The sequence below is a fragment of the Lepidochelys kempii genome, chromosome 2 (assembly GCF_965140265.1).
Source record: "Lepidochelys kempii isolate rLepKem1 chromosome 2, rLepKem1.hap2, whole genome shotgun sequence".
Lineage (NCBI taxonomy): Eukaryota > Metazoa > Chordata > Testudines > Cheloniidae > Lepidochelys > Lepidochelys kempii.
In genome coordinates this window covers 183,241,824-183,264,486 of record NC_133257.1, presented here as the reverse complement: position 1 = coordinate 183,264,486, position 22,663 = coordinate 183,241,824, and the positions used below count along the sequence as shown (strand labels likewise).

Here is a 22,663-nt window from a genome sequence, read left to right as displayed (position 1 = left end):
TGTTTTGCTGGCACACCTGGAGCCTTTGCTACATCAGAAGAGTTTCCCCAACAGTCAGGCTTTACGAGGAACAGATCCACATTAGATGCCATTTTGGCCCTTCGCATGTTGTCGGAGATACACTGCGAGTCCAGGAAGCCCTTGCACGTAGCATATGTTGATCTTAAGGCTGCATTTGATTCTGCCCCAGCCCTGAGCCCCTTCGTGCACCGTGAACCTCTCATCCCTGGCCCCATTCTTTGCTTAGGAATTGGCATTTCTTTCCTTTATTCTTTATAAGTGGTTCTTAGGCGTACATTTCTGTGGGTGCTAGACTGTCTGACTTGTAGACCTTGTCTGCACTGGGTTATTTTACACCAACATAGCTGCATTTGTGCAAGCCCCTAGTGTAGACAATCCATGCCCAGTTAATCATGACTTGTGCCGACACAGTTTATCTCAGTGTGAAACCCAAATGTGGACAAGCCCTATGTAAGGTAAAGACAACTTCACTTAATCTAAAAAATTAGTTTTATAAAAACAGACCCTTAAGACCCACAGAAAAATGTTCCCCTTTATTCTTTTAAATTGAAATTTAAATTCCATTGAAAACACTATTTTTACAGCAAGGACAAATTTCCATCAAGTGTTCGCAACCCAAACATAACAACACTGAGAACTTGTAAGCATATTAATTGATTTTCATCGTCCAAGATAAGCAATGTGCAGACTGAGAGTCATAAATAGGTAAAGAAATACTTGTTTACAATATATGGCTTTCAGGCTGGCCATGTCCCCAATAATAGAGTTTTGCATTTCCCTCCCTGTGCACATTAATGAAGATTTACCCTTTTAAATTCCTTTCATCTTGGTTACTAGGCTGAAATATTTGTATAATAGTTAAAACAACAAATCCAATTAAATCAGTGTACATCCCCAGTAGTAATGCTCTGCACAGCCATGTCAATAATCCAGTTCTGCCTGCTCTCCAGCCTGGGAGAGGAAAGGAATGTCTTACCGCTCAGCCCCGGCCCCATCCCACAGCCCACAACCCCGCACTCCAACCCTCTGCCCAAGCCCCTCCTACACCCCAAACTCCTCATCTCCAGCCCCACCCCAGAGCCCTCACTCCCAGTCAGAGCCCTCATCGCCCCCCAACCCTCTGTCCCAGCCTCCTCCTGCACCATGAACCCCTCATCCCCGGCCCCACCCCGCAGCCCTCACCTCCACATCCCAATCTTCTGCCCTACCCTGAGCCCCCTCCCACGCTCCAAACCCCTCGGCACCACCAAATGAATTTTGTGTAATAATAATAAACAATGGATAAATTCTTAATAAAGTTACCTAGAGAAAAAGAACAAAAGGATAATTCAGCAAGTGATGGCCTGAGTTCGACACCCTGCTTGCAAACTGACGTTATACAAAAGAAAAATGCAGCAAATCTAAAAGATAAGAAAAGGAGTTTTCATCAATCTTAGCTATCAAGATTTACGTGGTTGGAGTACAATAGCGAATTAGAACTTTTGCTTTTGAGAGTTATTGATCCAAGAGTGCTTGGCTTCTTCTGTATTCAAAAGAGTATTAATAAAGTTGATATTCATAGTTAAAAACATGTTTCTTATGATAGTGATATTGTGCAATATAGGGAAACTGTTAAACGCTTACTGTTTCCAGTCCATTTTTACATTATTTTAAAAAATATATATCAGCTTACAAGGCAGGTGGAGGAGCAGGGGGATGGGACTTGGACCTGTTCTGGGCACCACCAAAAATTATACAAATCTGCCGCCCCTGCTTACCAGTTCCTCCAATTCTCACATGGAGGTTCTCCATCGGATTGGCATTGCAGCATCTGCCATGGGCCATTTACAACAGATATGGAATCAACATCATCTTAGTATGACAACCAAGTTCAGGATTTATTCGAGCTATATCCTTCCCATACTGTTGTACAGCTGCAAAAAATGGACACTATGCTGCTCAGACTGGACAAAGCTGGAGGTTTTCCACACAAAATGTCAACGTCGTCTATTGAGCATAAAGTGGAATGACTTCATCTGTAATGCAGATGTTTATGGTCGCTTGGGTCTACAGACTACTGGGGCCATTGTCTGCAGGCAGTGCCTTACGCTTTTCTGACATGTCGCAAGGATGCCACAAGACATCCCAGCGAACGCTGTTCTCCAGGTGGCTTGTAAATTCCAGGACAAAATTCCACCAACTGAGGGGTGGAGGTGGCCCAGAGGCAGACCCCCTATTACATGGATTCATCAAGTCTGTTTTGATGTTGGACTCTCAGACTGGCAAGCCTTTGCAGTTGCATAGGAACGGATCAAATGGCGAATGAGCGCTATGGCCAACGGTCTGGCTAAGCGTTGAAGAGAGAGAGAGAATCTCTCATATTGAAGCTGTTCCACATTTTCTAACTCACTAACTAGTCATTGGACAAGGATGTGAACTTGGTCTCCCACATTCCGTATTAGGTGAGTGTCCTAACCACCAGGCTATAGAGTCATTCTTAGTCTCTTTCCCTGCCCCATTCATTATCCATTGCCATTATAAAGGACTATGAACTGCCACTATGAATAACCTGATCTGCAGCCTTACTAGCCAGATATTAGTTTTAGAGCCTGATCCTGTGAGGTACTGAGTGCTCTTAACTCCTGTTGAAGATAGTGGGAGTTGAGGATGACCAGCACCTTGCAAGATCAGGTTCTCAAAAGGATAAATGCTTTTTCTATTAGTTATTAAACTGTAATCCTCTAATGTACCATGGATGCATCATATATGTTGCTGGAATTTTGTCTGCTTATTAAATATATATTTTTAAAATTACTTAATTTGAGCTGAGCAGTAGTTTAATTACTTGCAGAGTTTAAGGAATTAAGGATTTTTTTTTAAATTTGTAATTAAGATAATTTTGCAAGGTCAGTAGATAAGCTATAGAAATTAAATGTCAGAACTAAATAATAGTGGACTAAGTATATTGTCAAATGAAACAAAATGCCAGATGCCAAGACTTATTCCATGCCATGCTGATATTTTTAAAGCATATTACGGATAACAGTTGCCACCTCTGACTGCCCGTTCCATCCTTTAAATAATCAACGTCCTTAAGTATAGAACTTCCATTTTTTTCCATTGCTTCACTAGAATAAAGATCAGAATTAACTCCACACATCTTCCCAGGACAACAGTACACATGGTAACAATGCCATATCCTAAAAGTATAAAGGGAAAAGATTTATTCAAGGAACATTATACTAGACCAAAACCTCAATAGGCACATAAATAAGCAATTACCCAAAATTAGGCACTTAAAGAACTAAATATTTGCACGCTTCCTTAGGACACCATCCACTTGAATATCATCTGTCCATCTAAAAGATTTATTATTATGAGTAACCCTGAAGATTATAACTAAAAAGTATTAGAGAGAAAGAAAAACATTCAGTTGGTTTGTTTTTTTTGACATTTGACTTTGTATATGGCTCGTGTGACTGTTGTACTTGTGGTGGACAGACCTCAATAGTGAGGCAAAATAACATTCGTAAAACTATTTCAACTTCTATCTTTTAATATTAGGTAATTACAAACTTGTTTGTGCCTTTACTGAATATTAAGATGCACCACGAGTATGTTATAGCCAGGGTACTTGAAATAGAACAATACCATTTATATTTAATTAGTTGTGTTGCAAAATGTTCAGGCTGGTTAAAGAAATTGCAGGAGGCTTCTGCTTCTATCTCCGAAGGACAAGCAAATGTCAGGAATTTAACCAACCCCTCCTTAGCATAAAACCAAGTTTCTTATCCCTAAGAGTGCTATACCAACTCAGAAAAACTGCATTTTTAAACTTTACTTTGCTTTAACTTTATACTAGTGTAAGCAGAGACAGGATGAGATCTACCCTGACATCTGGTGGTGAGTCATGGTGGGTTGTGGAAAAGAACTTCAGGGGCTGATCTCATTTGCATAGGCACACCCACCCCGCCTAGATGATCACTTTGGCTGCTGTAGGAGCCCCAGTTTCTCTGTTGTTGGGACAGGAATAAACTGTTATTACCTTGATTATGTGAATCAAGGACAGTGGAACTGTAGTTGGCCTTTTGTTATGATGGAGGGACTCACCATCAACTAAGCAGCACTCGCTAGGCAAGGGTCATGGGTTCCAAAACCCAGTGAATGGAGAGAGGCTGGGGACAGATATTAATACCTGGTGGTATGGGCCCCTTGGGTGAGGGCCTTACATGCTAATTGCACTTCCTTCTCTCTCTCCACTGTGGAATATCAGAACTAATTTTGATTCCATTAGGAGTCAAGTTACAGGCTACTGAGCTGAATTCACTTTGGGCCAATGGTGTAACAGCACTGAGGCTCCCCTACTACAAGCTGAAATCACAAAAGAGCTAAACTTACTAAGAGCTGAAATCACTGAGTGTTGTGTTAAGTAGTGGGGGAGCCTGAAGATATAGTGCGGAGCAGTTTGCGGGACGGCTGGCAGAGCAGAGCAGTTCATGGGATGGCTGGAGCGGCTCATGGGGGCGGCTGGCAGAGCGGAGCGATTCGTGGGACGGCTGGTGGAGCGGAGCCCCATGGAGAGGTGGGGCAAATCAGCTTTGGATCATGTAAGGTGCCCCTTAACCTCCCCCCCCATCTCCACCCAGGTTGGGAGGTAAAACTCTGCAGATAAACTTTCAAACTCTGGGGCTGCCCTGACCAGGGACAGAGACTTTTGGGTTGTTGGACTTTTGGGACTTTGGGTGATTTGGGGTTGCTGGACTCAAGAACCAAAAGGAAAGGACACGCCCCAATTTGCTTGGGGTGGGCTTTTGCTCATGGGTCATGTTATGAATCCTGTTGGTGGTGTTTCCCCAACATAATGCCACATTGTTTCTCTCTGTTATTAAAAGGCTTTTGCTACACTCAGACTCTGTGCTTGCGAGAGGGAAAGTACTGCCGCTTGGAGGCACCCAGCGGGGGTGGTATATATTTGTCCCAGGTCACTGGGTGGGGGCTCGAGCCGGTGTTACATTGTGTTATTGGAATGGAACCCCTAGATACCGAACCCGGCCCTTGTTGCTGCCAACTCTGGGCAGAAGGGTTACACTAATTTATTTTGTGCTACATTTAAAATAAGTATTGGTTATTGAAATTTGTGCTTTGTACAAAATATTTAATAGCAAAACAGATTGTAACTCTAAGGCAGTTGAGTCATGAGAGAACCACAAGAGTGTTTTATCTAAACTAGAACATCTCTCTTTGTATAAGATACCAGTTGGTACAAATGTAATCCTTATCTCAAGAACAGAAACCATGTAAAACATTCATATTTTAGGAAGAGACCTGATTGTGGAAAGGAACGTAGGGTTGTGTTATCAGAGCAATAAATCTAGGAATAAAGTAGGCCTATACTAACTCCCTTTTCTTTTCTACGTGTGTGTTTAAAACTCCAGGAAAAACATGAGTAGCTGGAAATGTTTTAAACCTTTTGTTTGTTTCTAAATATGAAAATGGCTAACCTTTGTGAAATGCATACTTGCAAATATGTTAACAAAATGCAAAGCTCCTAATATCATTGCTATGTAAATGGCTAAATGCTTTATGTACCAACTTGGAATCGAATGACCTTGCTAAACTAATTACTGATGTAAGAGGCCATTTAAGTACAGAATATTTATATTAATGGAGAATTAATTAACTGGCAGTGTTCAGGCAATATAGCTGGAGCCGTATCAGTTCCAGGATATTAGAGAGATAAGGTAGGTGATATGATCTCCAAAGTCATGAAGCCAATGAATGAATGACCGCAACCAATTTAAATTTAAACAAACCTGAAAGAGGTATGTTTTCCCAATTTCATGGAAATAGGAAGGAAAAATGGCACATAGATGGAGGGGCAGCCAGGCCACATTTCAGTGAGTGACATTGCTACCTGGAGCATAGGATCAAGTGCCACTCAAACATCAGTAGGGGGATGGGGGAAAAAAGCCTTGTAAAATTTGTTATGGGTTTTGTTTGTGTGTTTTAACTTTCGGGTCATACATCTTAAAGGGCGCTATCAGAAACCTGAAGTTTACAAAAGTGTTTTTTTTTAATCAAGTTGATAGTACCTCTTTAATGTTTTTGCATGGTCTTATTACAAAGCTTTTTTTCCACATCACAGCCACATTTTTATATAGCTTAGTAACATTTTCTGTCTTATGTTGTATCTCATGTGCATACTAGCAGCTATTTTAAAAACAAACTGATCGATAAAATCTCATGAGTTTGCTACTATTCAGTTCTTTAGAATGAGTTCACTCATGAGTTGCATTTGCATCTCAATACTGCATGCAGAAAAGCCAGATTAGACAATTAGCCAATGTGCAACAATCAAAATAGCAATGCAAATATTCTAATGGGCCAGACCAAACTACAGAAATATGTACCCTATGCACAGGGCCAATACAAGGACTATGCACCACTTAAGTCTCATTTTCAGAGCTTAAGTGGGTGTTAAGTGGTGCACAACCCTCATGGTGGGCTCACTGTATAGGGGTGAATTTTACCTAAACAGATGATAAATCCAATCAGGCAGATACCTGCTCAATGCTTCCTGAAAGGTGCTGGGTGCCCTAAATATCCATAGACTTCTATAGTAATTGAGGGTGCTAAGCAGCTCTAAGGAAGTAATGAGCACTTTACAAGATCAGGCTTCATACAGTTGGGAGATATGAGTGTAATTCAGTCTCAATAATGGAACAGAACAGTCCTGTCATACGAAAAGTGACAACAACTTGGGATCTGACAGTCCTAGCAAGTTTCTTCCTCTGTGCTAGTTATTTGTTTATCTACCCTGTAAAATATCTTAGGTAACGATCTAAATATATATATATATATATATAGTCGTCACTAACGCAAGGTTAACTAGATGTGAAGATAACAGATGGCCTACATACTGATTAAAATAACCTGTGTCTCTGGTCCTGCAATGACTAATTTGCATCACAGCTCACTAGTTCAGGTACTAAATGGGGACTATTGAATTTAGGATTGCTTAGATATCTGTGGAACTGCCAAGTTTATGAAGAAAATTATATCAATCTACAGTGGTTTTTAAAGCATTTTAGTTACTCTTGCAATAACTGCAATAATTGCAAGAGTCTGTATTTGCCATACCCTATTACAATTTTAGTACAACTCAGATAATATAGTGATGAGGGCCATATAAGTATACAGGTAGCAGACCATGATAGTACTTTAGATGATGATCTACATTTGAAAAAATAATAGTGCAGAAGACCAATCCAAGCTGTTGCTTATTGTATGGCAAATATGACATTGAATGAGACATGAAAACGTCATTAAGGTAGTTGAGCAAATTTCACTTGCAGGAGAATCTTTTGCATTGTTTTTCTAATAAAACCATAAGGTATATATCACAAAATCTAAAACCAATAAAAATCATGATGATTACAATCCTTCATTTGTAAGAATGTGTTTCTTTTGTCTGGATTGAACTTCTCAAGCATCCTTGGCCAGTGAATAAAAAATGTATTGACAGTGCCTAAAACTTTGTACGAATTGTAAATCCAAGTAGTCTGTGTACAAATTACAGTGTATATTAGGGTGAACAGATGCATAACAGATGCATAATAGCTTCAGTCTTGAGGGCAACCATTTAATAACACTTGAAAATTTTTCATACTGGAATGTTATTAGGGCTGCCTGGAAAAAAATAATTCCATTTGGTGAAAAATGCCGAAGTTTTGGCATTTGGTGTCATTCAGCATCAGGATGAAACTGAGACATTTCGAATTTTTTTGCAGAAAACTAGAGAGAGGTTTCAGCAAATCAGCATTTTCTGATGAAAACACATCTCATCAAAAATTCCCAAACAGTTGCAAATATTACTTGAATCCATCATATATAAAGATATAAGAGAATAAAATCAAATATGTATTTGCATACACTGTAAGACTGCCACAATGTCTCACCTCAGCCAAGACAGGTTATAAGGATCCGGCTGCCCTGGGCAAAACAGAAAGCTGCCACCCTCTGTTACTCCAGTATTTTGCTCCATGACGTGATGATCTGTTCTGTTCATAGGATAGAGCTGGCCTCAATATAAATCAGTCCTTAAGACTGTAAGGTGCTCAGAGCATGGATATTTCCCTCCAATATTTTAACTGCTGCCAACGATCTATACATCACTATATAAATAATTAATAATTAACAATACTACCATCAGTAGATAAGCATATGAAACTAGATGCCAAAGCAAACAAAAGACCATTACAGCTGTCGCCCTTCTGGGTTTGGTGACATTTGAAATCATAGATTCTTTTGTGTGGAAGAAAGAAAGAAAAAAGACATGATTAATGAATAAAGAAAGACTGGAATCAAATCATTTCCATATTTTTGGAAACCCCCATTCAAAAGATAGCAGCCCAAAGTGGTACCTAATTGTATTTCCATCCTACAGCATCCTTTCCTGGAAGTACTGGAGCACATTAAGCTTCCGCCTCAGACCGTCATACATATAATTTCCTTTGCAATGTGATACCTTTGTCACACAGCGGGTGGCAAATCCAAGATTGAAGCTCAAAGCCAGCCATTCAGGCAAGCAGAGCCTCTTTTCCAGGCACAACGACTAATTTGCTGCAGTACACAATATTCTGGCTGACATCCATCACTTGCTAAAAAGATTATCATTACTAGAGGCTAAGTAATTGCTGTGCACAGGCTCCTGCAATGACCTCTTACCTCCACGGGGCCAGTACCAATTGTCTCATAACACAAGGCCAAAAAGCATATATATCCTGTTGTGGAAAGCGTGGATTTCACCAGCCAACAGACACTGATACCAGCACAAGACACAAACTACACACACTACACATGCAGAGATAAATCAGCAATGGAACAAAAATCCCAAAAGACATAAAACTTAACCCCCATTAGTGGTGAGAAGGAAGAGTAACTGTATATGGATTAAAAACACACAACCAGATATGCCATAAACATCTCTCGCACATTTCAGTTCTCAGTTAAGTTGATAAATACATGGATAGTGGGCTAACTTCTATGAACTTATATTCTAATTCACCTCTCTTCTGATGCTTACAATGGTAGCTTAAGTACCTCCTCACACAAAAAACCCCACCACCTGAACACACACACTCACACCACTGCCATAGTAACATATATAGAAAACACAAATTAGATTGTTTACTCAGGTCAATGCAAGCAATACAAAATATGTACGTAGTGATCGTTCAGCTTCCAGGAAATTATTTTCTGCCCCCTATGAACCATCTCACAGCAGCCAAACACCTCTCACTACAAGCACACCTATTACGAAATAATTAACTAGCGGATCAAATCAGCAGCAAGTGAAACATGAGAGAAATAGAGTTCAGCTAAACACAGACAAACAGCGCAGGTTCTACTATTGGGGCACCTACCCAGTCAGAAACATACGTTTACCTTCATTCAAATTCTTTACAACATTGAATGCTGTTTACTTAACACAATAGCTTTCCCAGATGATAAATTCATGTACAGCAGCTGTTCCAGTGTCCCACAATGTGCAGGGTACAATTGCACAGTCCAATACAGAGATCTCCAAAGCAGCAGAAGTAGGACCTCACTGGAATAGCCACAACACAGCACTGAGGGGCAGATTCAGAAGCATCTTCAGGGCTAAATCCTTCACAGTGCAAAATACCCTCAACTCCCACTGAAGTCAATGGGAATGCACAGCACTTTGCAGGATTGAGCCCCCAATCAATAATCTGATACAGCATTACGGCAAATTGCAGTGTCACACGCTAAAACTTCGAGCTAGAGTCACCACTGCCAATCACACCATCTGAAAGCAAACAAAAGCCATGCTCCCCAGAGAGCAATGAATCAGACAACCACTATTAAGCTTTCCTACGGCAAAGACACTGTAAGATAACTCGATATTTTGGCAGTACTAGGGTCTGTTTATCAATGGGATCCCAATCTTCCTTAGGTCTCCTGCAAAGGCACATGTCATCAGCAAGACTAAAAGCGAACAAATCCATTTTTTTTTTTTATTACTGCATGTGTACTGCTAAAAGCAAGAACTGGCAGATCTTGCCGAAGGAATTGAGAGAAAATTTCTTAGGACTCACAACCAAATCATTCAGCCCTTACGCAGACAAAACTCCCACTAACGCCAATGGGAGTTTTGAGGAATAAGTACAGGATTGTGCCTCAGAGAGGGCAACTGTCTGTGAAATTGATTCCCATGATGAACAAAACCAATACGCCAGATACAGTAAAAACCAATACATGAAAGTAAATTCTTTCTTCAACCTCTTTAAGGGACAGTCGACTTACAAACACCTTCAGAGTCTTCTGTGACTTACTCTTACCTCTGTGATGTTTTCTTGTATTTTCTCCTGCAGGAAAAACATAAATAAAAGTGAGATAAGGAGGTCAGGCCTTTGAAAACCCCACAGAAAGAATGGACCAATACTGCCAAATCAGAAGCATTCACGTATCAGAAGCTAAGGCACAGTAATCTCTGCAATGGGGAAGCTCCAAATCTAATAACCCTTTTTCTTCCCAGTGTTGGTCTGCTGAAACAAATCTTATCCAGCTGTAATTTCAATGAGTGATAAGGGCCCAGTCCCACTTACACTGATGTCAATGGTGGTTTGGTTCTTTTGCCATTAACTTCAGTTGAAGCAGGAGCAGGCATGGCATGTGTGTGTATGTGTGTGCATGCACGCGCGAGCGAATGTCCCTGTACATATTGCTGCTTTTTGTGAGACAGGCCCAGAACAACAAAGCAAAAAAGGTATTATTTAAAACTAAAAACCATAAAAATCAGAAAATGCATGGACACAAGGAATGGAATGACATTTTATTTTTAATTGAAGGCATGGACCCTGTATCATGGTTGCCAAATGGTAAACCCTCTACTATCTTTAGATAGTACAAATTTGGTACAACAATCTCTGTCCCATACTCAGATGTTTTTAGACAATGAGCAATATTGGACTAATGAAACTTCTGGATATTTAGTTTTAAAAGTTTGAAAATATTTAGTTAAGGCTTTCCTGTGTGAAAATTCATTTGTTAGAATCCTCACACACAAGAGTAGAACAACAAAACATTCACAAACAGTAGCATCGAGACTTAATGGATTATTGTCTACTACTGACATTCACAAAACCGTGATATACAAAGAGAAAAGCTCAAAGTCACTTGAAGTTATCTAACACTAGAGCACTAATTTTAATTAGAGCTGGGCAGAAAACGGAATTTCTGTTTCATGGAGGATTTTGAGATTCCAAAATTTGTTTTCAATCCAATTCAGAACAGAAACCCAAAGTTTCAAAATTTTCTGTGAAAGAAACTTTTTAAAAAATTCATTTCAGATCAACTGAAACATTTAATTTAATTTATTTTAAGACAATTTAAAATTCTAAATGAAAAGTCATTTAGAAAGGAAAAACATCAAAACAATTTGTTCAGAAAATGTTGAAACATCCTGTTTTAACACTATCAGAACTTTTTACTTCACGACAACATTTAGACAAAATTACATGATTCCACAAGGTATTTTGATTTCAACTGCATTTTCCAACCAAAAACTGTTCCTTCCAAGTTTTCTAGCCAGCTCTAATTTTAATTTCTTTAACAGAGATGGACCTACATTATGGTGCTGTTTGCATTTGACTCACATTTCACTCTTCTACTCACTTGTAGATTTCTATCATTAAAAAAAGACTCACAAAGCACTCTTTCATCTGAGATCAGTATATTGCATTAGAACAGTGGTTTTCAACCTGTGGTCCACGGACACCTGGGGGGTCTGCAGACTATGACTAAGATTTCCAAAGGGGTCTACACCTTCATTAGAAATTTTTTCAGGGTCCACAAATGAGGGCAACAAAGGTGTGATAAGATTATGATGCTCAACAGATGGCTCAGGCACTGGTGCTATAAGGAGGGCTTTGGGATATATGGCCGTTGCGAAGCATTCATGGACAGAGGACTGTTCTCTTGGGATGGACTTCACCTGAGTAAGGAAGGAAATAGACTTCTAGGATAGAGGCTGGCACAACTGATTAAGAGATCTTTAAACTAGGAATCTGGGGGAGATGGTTGGGAGATGTCCAGGTAATCTCCACGCTGGATTTTAACATTGAGAGGAAAGAAAACTAAGTAAGAAAGGCTACAGCCGTGGATAGGGGAATGGACATAAGGAGGAAGGGTAGTGTACATACCAGCCTAATAGGTGATACTGGCGGTAGAATGTCTGTGCCTAATCGGGTAAAGAATGTGAGTGAGGCCAAACAGCAAAAATTAAGATGTTTGTACTCTAATGCAAGGAGCCTCGGTAACAAAATGGAGGAACTAGAGTTACTGGTGCAGGAAGTGAAACAAGATATTATCGGGATAACAGAAACATGGTGGAATAGTAGTCATGACTGGACTACAGTTATTGAAGAGTATGTGCTGTTTAGGAAAGACAGAAATAAAGGCAAAGGTGGTGGAGTAGCACTGTATATCAGTGATGAGGTAGACTGGAAAGAAATAAGAAGTGATGGAATGGATAAGAGAGTCTATCAGGGCAAAAATCACATTGGGGAAGAAAGCAACTAGAGCCTCCCCTAGGATAGTGCTTGGGGTGTGCTATAGACCTCCGGGATCCGATCTGGATATGAACAGAGACCTCTTTAATGTTTTTAATTAAGTAAATACTAATGGGAATTGTGTGATCATGGGAGACTTTAACTTCCCAGATATAGACTGGAGGACAAGTGCTAGTAATAATAATAAATAGGGCTCAGATTTTCCTGGATGCAATAGCTGATGGATTCCTTCACCAAGTAGTTGCTGAACCAACAAGAGGAGATGCCATTTTAGATTTAGTTTTGGTGAGTAGTGAGGACATCATAGAAGCAATGGTTGTAGGGGACAACCTTAGTTCGAGCGATCATGAGCTAATTCAATTCAAACTAAATGGAAGGATAAACAAAAATAGATCTGCAAAAAGAAAAGGAGTACTTGTGGCACCTTAGAGACTAACAAATTTATTTGAGCATAAGCTTTCGAGCTACATGCATCCGATGAAGTGAGCTGTAGCTCACGAAAGCTTATGCTCAAATAAATTTGTTAGTCTCTAAGGTGCCACAAGTACTCCTTTTCTTTTTGCGGATACAGACTAACACGGCTGCTACTCTGAAAAATAGATCTGTGACTAGGGCTTTTGATTTCAAAAGGGCTAACTTTAAAAAATTAAGGAAATTAATTAGGGAAGTGGATTGGACTGAAGAACTTATGGATATAAAGGTGGAGGAGGCCTGGAATTACTTCATGTCAAAGTTGCAGAAACGATCAGAAGCCTGCATCCCAAGAAAGGGGGGAAAATTCATAGGCAGGAGTTGTAGACCAAGCTGGATGAGCAAGCATCTCAGAGAGGTGATTAAGAAAAAGCAGAAAGCCTACAAAGAGTGGAAGATGGGATGGATTAGCAAGGAAAGTGACCTTATTGAGGTCAGAACATGGTGGGATAAAGTGAGAAAGGCCAAAAACCATGTAGAGTTGGACCTTGCAAAGGGAATTAAAACCAATAGTATAATAGCCATATAAATAAGAAGAAAACAAAGAAAGAAGAAGTGGGACCACTAAACACTGAGGATGGGGTGGAGGTTAAGGATAATCTAGGCATGGCCCAATATCTAAACAAATACTTTGCCTCAGTCTTTAATGAGGCTAATGAGGACCTTACGGATAATGGTAGGACAACAAATGGGAATGAGGATATGGAGGTAGATATTACCACATCTGAGGTAGAAGCCAAACTTGAACAGCTTAATGGTACTAAATTGGGGGGTCCAGATAATCTTCATCCAAAAATATTAAAGGAACTAGGACATGATATTGCAAGCCCATTAGCAAAAATTTTTAATAAATCTGTAAACTCAGGGATTGTACCGTATGACTGGAGAATTGCTAACATAGTTCCTATTTTTAAGAAAGGAAAAAATGTGATCCAGGTAACTACAGGCCTGTTAGTTTGACATCTGTAGAGATTCTGTGGCCTGCGTTGTGCAGGAGGTCAGACTGGACGATCATAATGGTCCCCTCTGACCTTAAAGTCTATGATTCTAAAAAAGGTTGAAAACCACTGCACTAGAAAACCTTGCAGTATCATAGGTAACAGTGTTAGGAAAGGGAAGGTTGCCTGATTTTCAAAAAGCATTATTCTGTATTGGTGGTATAATTTCCACACCTGCACTCCCATTACAGTCACTTTACATATGCAAACCAAGTTACTGATTTTGTTTATAGATATATAATTTGCATGGTATGGGTGAAAACAATGTAGTTAAAGGAACAGCTGTTTACAGGCTCAGTATCACTAATGCATGCATGCTTGTCTTTAAAAGAAAAAAAAAACTGTGTGCCACCAACAGCTGCAGGCATATAGCAATAAATTTATGGTATGCCTGCATTTCCATCCAGTGTTGCAAAAACAAAGTCTGTTGCTGCTGATCATCAAAGCTGCTCGGGGAAGGAATTGACACTGTAAAGTTAAGTTTTCAAAAACAGCCTCTAATATGCAATCAAAAATAAGAGAATTTAGACATCTACCTGTTTGCACTTGCCTCCCACACAAGATCAGGTAGTTAGGACACACAATAGCACAAGTCATAAATTAGAGGCTGATTTAAGACTCCTTTGAAAACATTCTCAGAATCCACTAGTGACTAGAATCATCAATATTCATGTGAGCTTACACACTGAAAGACTACCTTGAGTTAACAAGCAGAAATGGTCAGGAATGAACAGCAGCTCCCTCTGCAGTTGTCTCATTTGCCTACACGTAGGGAAGGGTGGGACGGGCTACCAAATTAATCTCATTACAGGAGGAATCTGATCTGAAAGGAGAATGTTGGAACTAAATTAAACTTACTCCTTGGGGGATTCTGTGTCAAAAAATTTAAAATTCTGTGCCCCAAAATTAAAAATTCTGCAAAATTCTGCACATTTTGTCAAAATAACGCAATATAATCACACCAGTTTCAATTTTTTGGCAAGTTATTTAAACTACAATACACAAAAAAGTCACAATAACTATTCAGCATTTCCTTAACACATGAAAGTTAAGTTACAAACACTTGGTAACTAATAACCTGCATCCAGTTATAATCCTAGATTTTCATTTAAATTACATTACAGAACACTAAACAGAAAAAAAAAAAAGAAAAAAAAAGGAGAATGTCATTTTAAATTGCTCAGACTTTCACACATGAAAGTCATACAGTTTTGCTAATCATTGTCCTGGACCTGACTGAGTACTTTGGGAAGTGCTTGGTTTTGATTATCCTGACATTTTATTGACTGCTTGGTAAATGTATTATTTGCCCTCAAAGTCCTCTTTTTTAAAGGAGTAAGTAAAATAAATCCTGAGCTGTAATCTAACCCCATTCTGCCACTTTGGCACAGGAAAAAAGTGAGAAAGCACATAGATCTTCTTAGCTGATTCCCTTACTGTCATTTATAGGGCTTTACATCACTCTGGCAATGTAGGGGCCTTAAAACTTTTACAGGTTTTATGGTCCTAGGGGAATTGACTGAGAATGGGAAGAGTTAACTAACAACAGGAACATTATCAATGTTACTATACAGGCAGGCTGCTACATTTCTGCCTCAGGGAATGAGATCAATTAACCATTAACAGCAACATTAACAAAATGTGGGGTTTTTTTGTTTTTTTTTTTTAAAAAAAGCTATTTTCTTTAATTTAAAAACAAACAACTTTGTAACATGACACTAATATTTAAGTGTTTTTTCAATTCTCAAGAAGTTACGCACATGTTACTAGGCAGGCAGGCTGCTACATTGCTGCCTTGGGGACAGAGCCTTCCTTCTGCATAATAAAAAGACCTACCCCCCTCCATGCCCAGCAAGCCCCAGTGGCAAGTGAGAGGGACAGTCTGTCTTGCTTGTTGGCCAGCCCTGCCCTCCTAATGGTAATCAACATTTCCCCCGCAGACATGCACACCCAGTCCCCCTCCCCCCACAGTGATTTGCATCTCTGAGGCTGCTCCAGGCACGCTGGAACAGATGCACTGTCTGCGATGCCAGGGAAGAAGCGCATGTCCCCCTGCAAATTTCTTTTGCATTTTTCTATGCGGGGGACAAGGGGGGGCCACAGAAATATGCGGGCCACATGAATTCTGTGCCTCCAGGGGCAGAGAATTCTGTCCGGAGTATAAATTTTGGTATTGGGATAAACCTTGTAACAGATAGCTGTTCAGTGGAAACTCACAAGAACCTCTCTTTCTACAAACAAAGGTAACCAGAATGACAGCAGGCTAGTGAAGGCAGTCATGACTAAGATTATGTCATGTTTATTTTTTGTAAAAGTCACAGACAGGTCAAGGGCAATAAACAAAAATTCACAGAAGCCATGATCTGTCTGTGACTTTTGCTGTTGAGGCTCCCTGGGTTCCCCCGCCACCATGGTGGCTGGGAGTTGCAGGGTGACCATATTTCCCAAAGAGAAAATGGGACACCCTCAGCCACTCGCCTGAGGTATCTCCCCACCATCACTGGGACCCTGAGGAAGGCCCCCTCAGGAGTCTGTTACTTGTCACTGTTACCTGTCACTGCCAGCTCCAGAGTCCTGCAGCCCCAGGGGCTAAAGCAGAGAATGTCAGGGAGGTCTCTAAAAAGAAAAGGAGTACTTGTGGCACCTTAGAGACTAACCAATTTATTTGAGCATAAGCTTTCATGAGCTACAGGTCACTTCATCGGATGTCATGGATTCTGTGACTTCCATGACCGCCATGATATAAATGTAGCCTTAATCATGACTGATGCTGCATTCGTTCTTGTTGTACATCCCATGCTGATGGCCTATGATAGGGTTCAGGGGCTCTGCCAGATCTGGGTTAATAAGGATTTGACTTGAATTCAGCTTCCCTTCTCCTTGCATGGGTGCTCTGGCAAAGGGATATAAGGATCCCATTCAGCAAGTGTTATTAATGTAAATCCATCTATTGTGGAATGCATTACTACAATAAACTGCTCTTAACTTATGTTAAAGAACATACTAGCAGAAGCTGATATTTTTTTTCATACTGAATGAAATTAAGACTCAGACTCAGTGGACCCTCTATTACTTTTATTTAAATCTGCGTAAGTCATGAGTAACTCCGCCAAAGTCAATGTTGTTACAGAAGCCTCAGAGCAGTGCAAGGGCAGACTCAGTTATAATACATGAAGCTGCCAATGGAAAAGGGTGATTCATCTGCAAAAAGATTATATCAGAGCAGAACAAAATGGGGGATGGCTACAATAAAGCCTCTGAAGCAAATGAAATAAAGTCAATGTATCAACTGAGCCAGTTGCTTCACTATCCATACTTCTGAACAGATAAGGCAAATTTCACACCAAGGCAACACAGAAGCAAAATGAAAGGCTCTGTACAGACCTTTGCAAAATGAGAGTCCAAGGACAGAACAGGCATTTTAGATGATTTACCCGCTCATAAGTGATTATTTTTTATTATTCCAAATCACGGTTTAGGCACATTGCTAGCATTCCTACATTGCCACTGTCCATGCTGTATCTCTCCTGCAGATAAAGAGACTTCAGTATCCAGCTATGGCAATCCAGCACCTTTTCATGGATATATTATGTCACCTGTGTAACTCTCCCCATACAGGTATATAATAAAACAAACATACCTGTCGCTGGCTTGTACATCTCATCAAGCATTATTGATCAGCGGGGTCCTACAGTGTGTTATATTAAGAACATACAAAGTGTTCCAGGTTTGGACCAGAATTAAAATCCATGACTACCTAAACTGTATTGAATAGTATCTCAACGGCAACGAGACTGTGTAAGAACCCTAATATCCACAGAACATTCATTTTAAAGGTGTGCTGCAGGCATAGCTGATAGAAAGTTTTGTAACAAACAAATCTGACTGGTCAAGTCTCACACTGGTGGTTACAAAGGTTATCACGTATAGCCTTTCTCTCAGCAGAGAACTTCATGAAGTTCACCAAGGTGGTTTCTCTGGTACTGTTCTGAAGGAGGAGATACTAGTAGACAAATTTTAATCATCGCAGTGTTTATATGTTGGGATCCTAGATTCCCAAAACATTCTTCCTGCAGATAAAAACATGAATTATTTTCAGCATGAATAACCGGTACTACCTACTGTAAAGTACTGTGATGTTGAAATATGCCTCATCACTTTGCTCCCTTATGATTGGCCTAATTGGTGCAAGTCCTAACACTGCTGTAGTTAATGACAGTTTTCCTTTATCTCATGTTTTTGGGGGCCGTGCTTTGGGAACACAAAGTCTGCAGTTCTATTCCCTCTTGATGACCGTGAAGACCTAGGCAGCCACATTCATTACATTACCTACGTGTGGTCTCCTGAGTCTAACTTTTCTGTAGGTGGTTACATTAACCAATCCCGCAGGACTGTAATATATACCTGTAAACAATTTTATCCTTATTATGTGTATCCTTAAAGAGTATTTAAGTTTTAGTTTTAGTGATGGTGAAAGGAGCTGGAAAAGAACTCTGCAAACTGAAAATCCCTGTTAGCAGAAAAGTTATAGCACAGATGGTGGCAATACATATTTCACCACACTAGTTGTCAATGTAGCTCAACTCTTGCATGGAAAAGACAATTCTAGAAGTGTGATACTGCTCAGTCTCCACGTACATACATTTGTTGACCTTTACCAAGACTACCAGTAAAGGTTCCAAATAGTAATTCTCTTTTAGTAACAAGGAAAAAAATGTAAATATAAAAGACAGATTCCTCTAAGTGATAAATGGATCAATATTGGTAGTGGTAATAGTGACTTGGTTAGGTAGAATTAAAGATCTACTGGAGATAAAATAATATTCCCAGACTCTGGTTCACAAAGAGATTACGAAGCACGGCTACTTAATCAACACTACTTTATTTTCTCCTTCTCTCACTACTGTCCACAGTTTGGTTCGCTCCTCTCTCTTCCATTCCAGAGATGGCTGTATTTCAGTGGTGCTTTGGAATCCTTTGAATGAAAGACACTATATAAACGTAACTTAATTTTGAATTCTTTCTTTTCTTTCAGAAATCAAATAAAACAGTGTTTAAAAAGTTGGAGCAAGATCTGGATCTACTAGTCTCTGTGCACTTTGAAAGAATGCTGACCATCAGCTAGCCACTAAAACTGGGGGGGCTTCCTAGAGAAAACATACATAGCAGTAGGAAAGCTTCCTTTAATAACCCTCTGGTAACCCAGCAGTTGGGACATATATACTTGAGCCGTAACTCAAGGAAGGACAAAAAAACATTGGGCAAAGTCTTTGTCCTTTTCCTGGGACTTTCTCTAAGAAATAAATGACCCATTCGAGGGTCAACGGGATTGTCTTGTTCTCTTACACACCATTACCAGGTCACAATGCCACTCACTCAAATTTGACAGAGTGGCAGCTGGGCCAAACCTGAGTGGTGCTGCAAGTGCCAGATCACAGTACCCAAAAGGGAGACAGGAGCAGTAAGAGGTGCCACTGCAGGGTGAGTTTGTTGTTTTAATTGTTTTTCCATTTTATTTTGTGTTATCTCACATTTGCAAAAACCACAGGGCTCTACTTATCTCCATAAGTTGGGTGGAGCTGAGCACACACCCCTCTGGTCAGCATCTCCCATTGGCTAGTTTAGGCAGCTACTGCCTAGCATGCTGGCTTTTATGGACTGTGGTCTAAGATACCTAACTCAGACTTTATGAATCACAGTGATTTTCTAGGCACCTAAAAGTTAGGCACTGTGACCATCAGTGTCACAACACCTAACTGCTTTTGTGCATCCAGGCCCACATGCTGGCAACACACGAGGAGTGTGTTTATCTCAGATAACCACATTTCCATATGTTAGCCCGCTGGGAAAAGTAGTTAAATTGACTGAGTGGGGGGAAAAGTAAGGCTAAGTAGCTCTGCTAACCATGTAGGTTTTTTCCCACAAAACCACACAACTCAGAATCTTAGTTAGCTAAACGAATTGCTCCTTCACTCCTACACAGTTTCTAAAGAATAATCTGAATCACTTAGGTGACGTTTCACTCTGAACAGTGACTCCAAAATTGGCATTGTGGGGTTCCATATTTACTGAATCTCAATGACTGATTAAATAAACTAACCAAATTTGCAATTAATAGGTTGCTTTTCTCTAACTGTGAGCCCCACAAACTCACCATGGGATCTAAAAGTCAAGCAATGTTATTTCCTGCTCATGTATCATTACCAGTAATAACAATCTTGCAGGTCCCAGTCCTGCACTCAGTTACACCTGTGCAGCCTCATAGTCTTCAGAGTAAGTGAGGTTAAAATTGGGGACTTGGCAAATTGCACCTTTGATAATAATTTGGATAATGATGCATGAGCCAGAAAATAATCCAATTCATTATCTTCTCTCCACTGGGCTGGTTCTGCATTGCTAGCAAGCAAGGAAGGCAGTGACAACTTATTTTTGTCACTAGAGTCAGTAGATCTGGCTCTAAATACACAGAAGGAGCATGCCTGTTGTTTAAGAAGGTACCTTTTTACAAAGCCACTTTTCCAGCAGAAACACAACCATCCAATGTCTGGTTTCTGCATGGAAATAATTTAAATGGGTTATTTCATGGGTCAGAGTGCTCCTTTTCCTTTTATATTTAAAAGTCTCTTAATTAACACATTTAAGATAACAGTGGGAACTTAATCACCCATTAACAGACACCCAATAATGTCTGTCTTTATATTAGAGCCCTGTTGTGTTCTCAGCTCAGGCAAAACACAGCCATTCATCATTGCCTCTCTATATAGGCTCATCTGAACAGATCGTTCAGCAACCATGAGAGATAATGAGGTGCTGCTGTATTATAAATTCCACCACATAGTATGAAAGACTTTGTTGGATCTATGCTTTTCTGCACTGCCAGAACTGGGCTTCTACTGTTACAATAGGTCCTATGGTAAGGTTGTTATAAATAGGTTTAATATTTTAACAAGCTGAAATTGAGAAGAGCAATTTATGTCTGGCAAAATAGATGGGTGAGAGTCAGGGACATCACCACCTCCAGCTTCTTCCAACGATGTGTTACTAAAATATATTGTAAACTAGAGCTGGGTTACAATTTTTGGACAAATAGTTTATTCACCAAAAAAAATGCAGTTTTGGTCAAACACAAACTATTCTCAAGTTTGATGCCAATCTGAAGAATAGTTTTAGCCAAAAAAAGAATCAGGCTATAGTCACAAAATAGTGGAGAGGGAATAGCCCCCTTTATAACTTTTAGCCCATGGTTAGGGGATTCATCCATGCAGGGAACCCAGATTCAATTCCGTCCTCTGCCTGATGTGGAGTAGGGATTTGAACTTGGATCTCCCACAAGACTGTCCCAACCACCAGCCCATAGACTATTCTAGGATGGGTCTATCTCAATTTCTCGTGTTGAAGGCTGGGCTACATTGTATAATATAAATTGAATGGTCATTGGAGCAGGGACTGGAACTTAGATCTCCCAGGTTAGTGCCCTAACCACTGGGCTATCGAGTCAGTCTCAAATTCTCTCTCTGGCCCAATGGACTATTCAAGCATTTTATATAAAATGGAACAGCATCAACAGGAGAGACAGAGAGAATCCAGAATACCCATAGCCCAATACCTCGGGCACTCTCTGGGGAGAGGGGAGGCAAGTTCAAATCCCTGCTTCTTATCAGGCAAAGGAAGGGAATTGAACCCAAGTATCCTAACCATGGGCTAAAAAAGTACAAGAGGCCACTGCCACCTCCTCCCCCTCTTCTTTTGTAAATCTAGCCCTTTCAAAATTCCCAGTACCTCAGTGTTTCAGACCCGACACAATGTTAATTCAACCCAAATCAGACTATTTACCAACAATTCTGAAAAAAAAAATGGATTTGGTTCAACCCAAACCTGACTTTTTTTTATTCAGAACCACCATGAATCAAATAATCAGTTATTCACCCAGCTGTAATGGATATACCAGTCTTTACTACCAGATCCTCTGAAATACCGAAAGCAAAGGGGGAGAGAGTAAGAAAGAGGAAGACTGTTGGACCAAATATAATCCAGATGTAACTCCAATTAAGTTAAGGGAGTTAACACATATGCTGGAGATGGTTGTAGCCCTGAAAGCGAAGATATTACACTGTCAGTGTAATATGCATTTTCATTAGTTAACGATCACTACATATTGTTCAGAAGTAGTAAAAGCAGAAGAAAATTGTGAGGAGAAGAGTGCAAGGTGAATAAAAAAATACATTGTTATTTAAAAAGGGGGGGTTGACATATTTGTTTAAAATTTACATTTGTCTATCTCTTGACATAGATGGCTGCATACTCACTACAAACCAATAGGATTATTTAAATAAACTGAAATCTCCTCTCCCAATCACTTCAATATGCTGAATGAATTGCATATCAATTCAAGTGTCATCACAGCAAGATTAACTACATATATACATCAAAGTACTACAGCCTATATTAATAAAAATGTATACATCAAATTTAAAAATGAAATCATATAACCTGGACTATAATTTGGCCACCAGTATTCAAATTTCAGCTTAACGCTTCTGGGGGCACTGAACCTATCTTAACAATTCACTGAGGCCACCAAATTTTCCAAGAACAAGC

At 39.9% G+C, this 22,663-nt stretch overlaps 1 protein-coding gene across 10 annotated transcripts in view; it reads right to left on the bottom strand.

Moving 5' to 3' along the window:
- The window catches only part of PDE1C (phosphodiesterase 1C), a 419,031-nt gene that overhangs the window by 222,516 nt on the left and 173,852 nt on the right, over positions 1-22,663 (bottom strand). Inside the window, exon 2 of one of the 10 annotated variants that reach the window (XM_073332974.1) lies at positions 10,365-10,391. The exons of 8 other annotated variants lie outside the window; for them this stretch is intronic. In XM_073332974.1, the coding sequence (XP_073189075.1) occupies positions 10,365-10,391 (27 nt within the window). Of the gene's footprint in view, positions 1-7,958; positions 8,004-10,364; positions 10,392-22,663 lie in introns of those variants that run through there. One more of the 10 variants, XM_073332977.1, reaches the window with a different exon arrangement.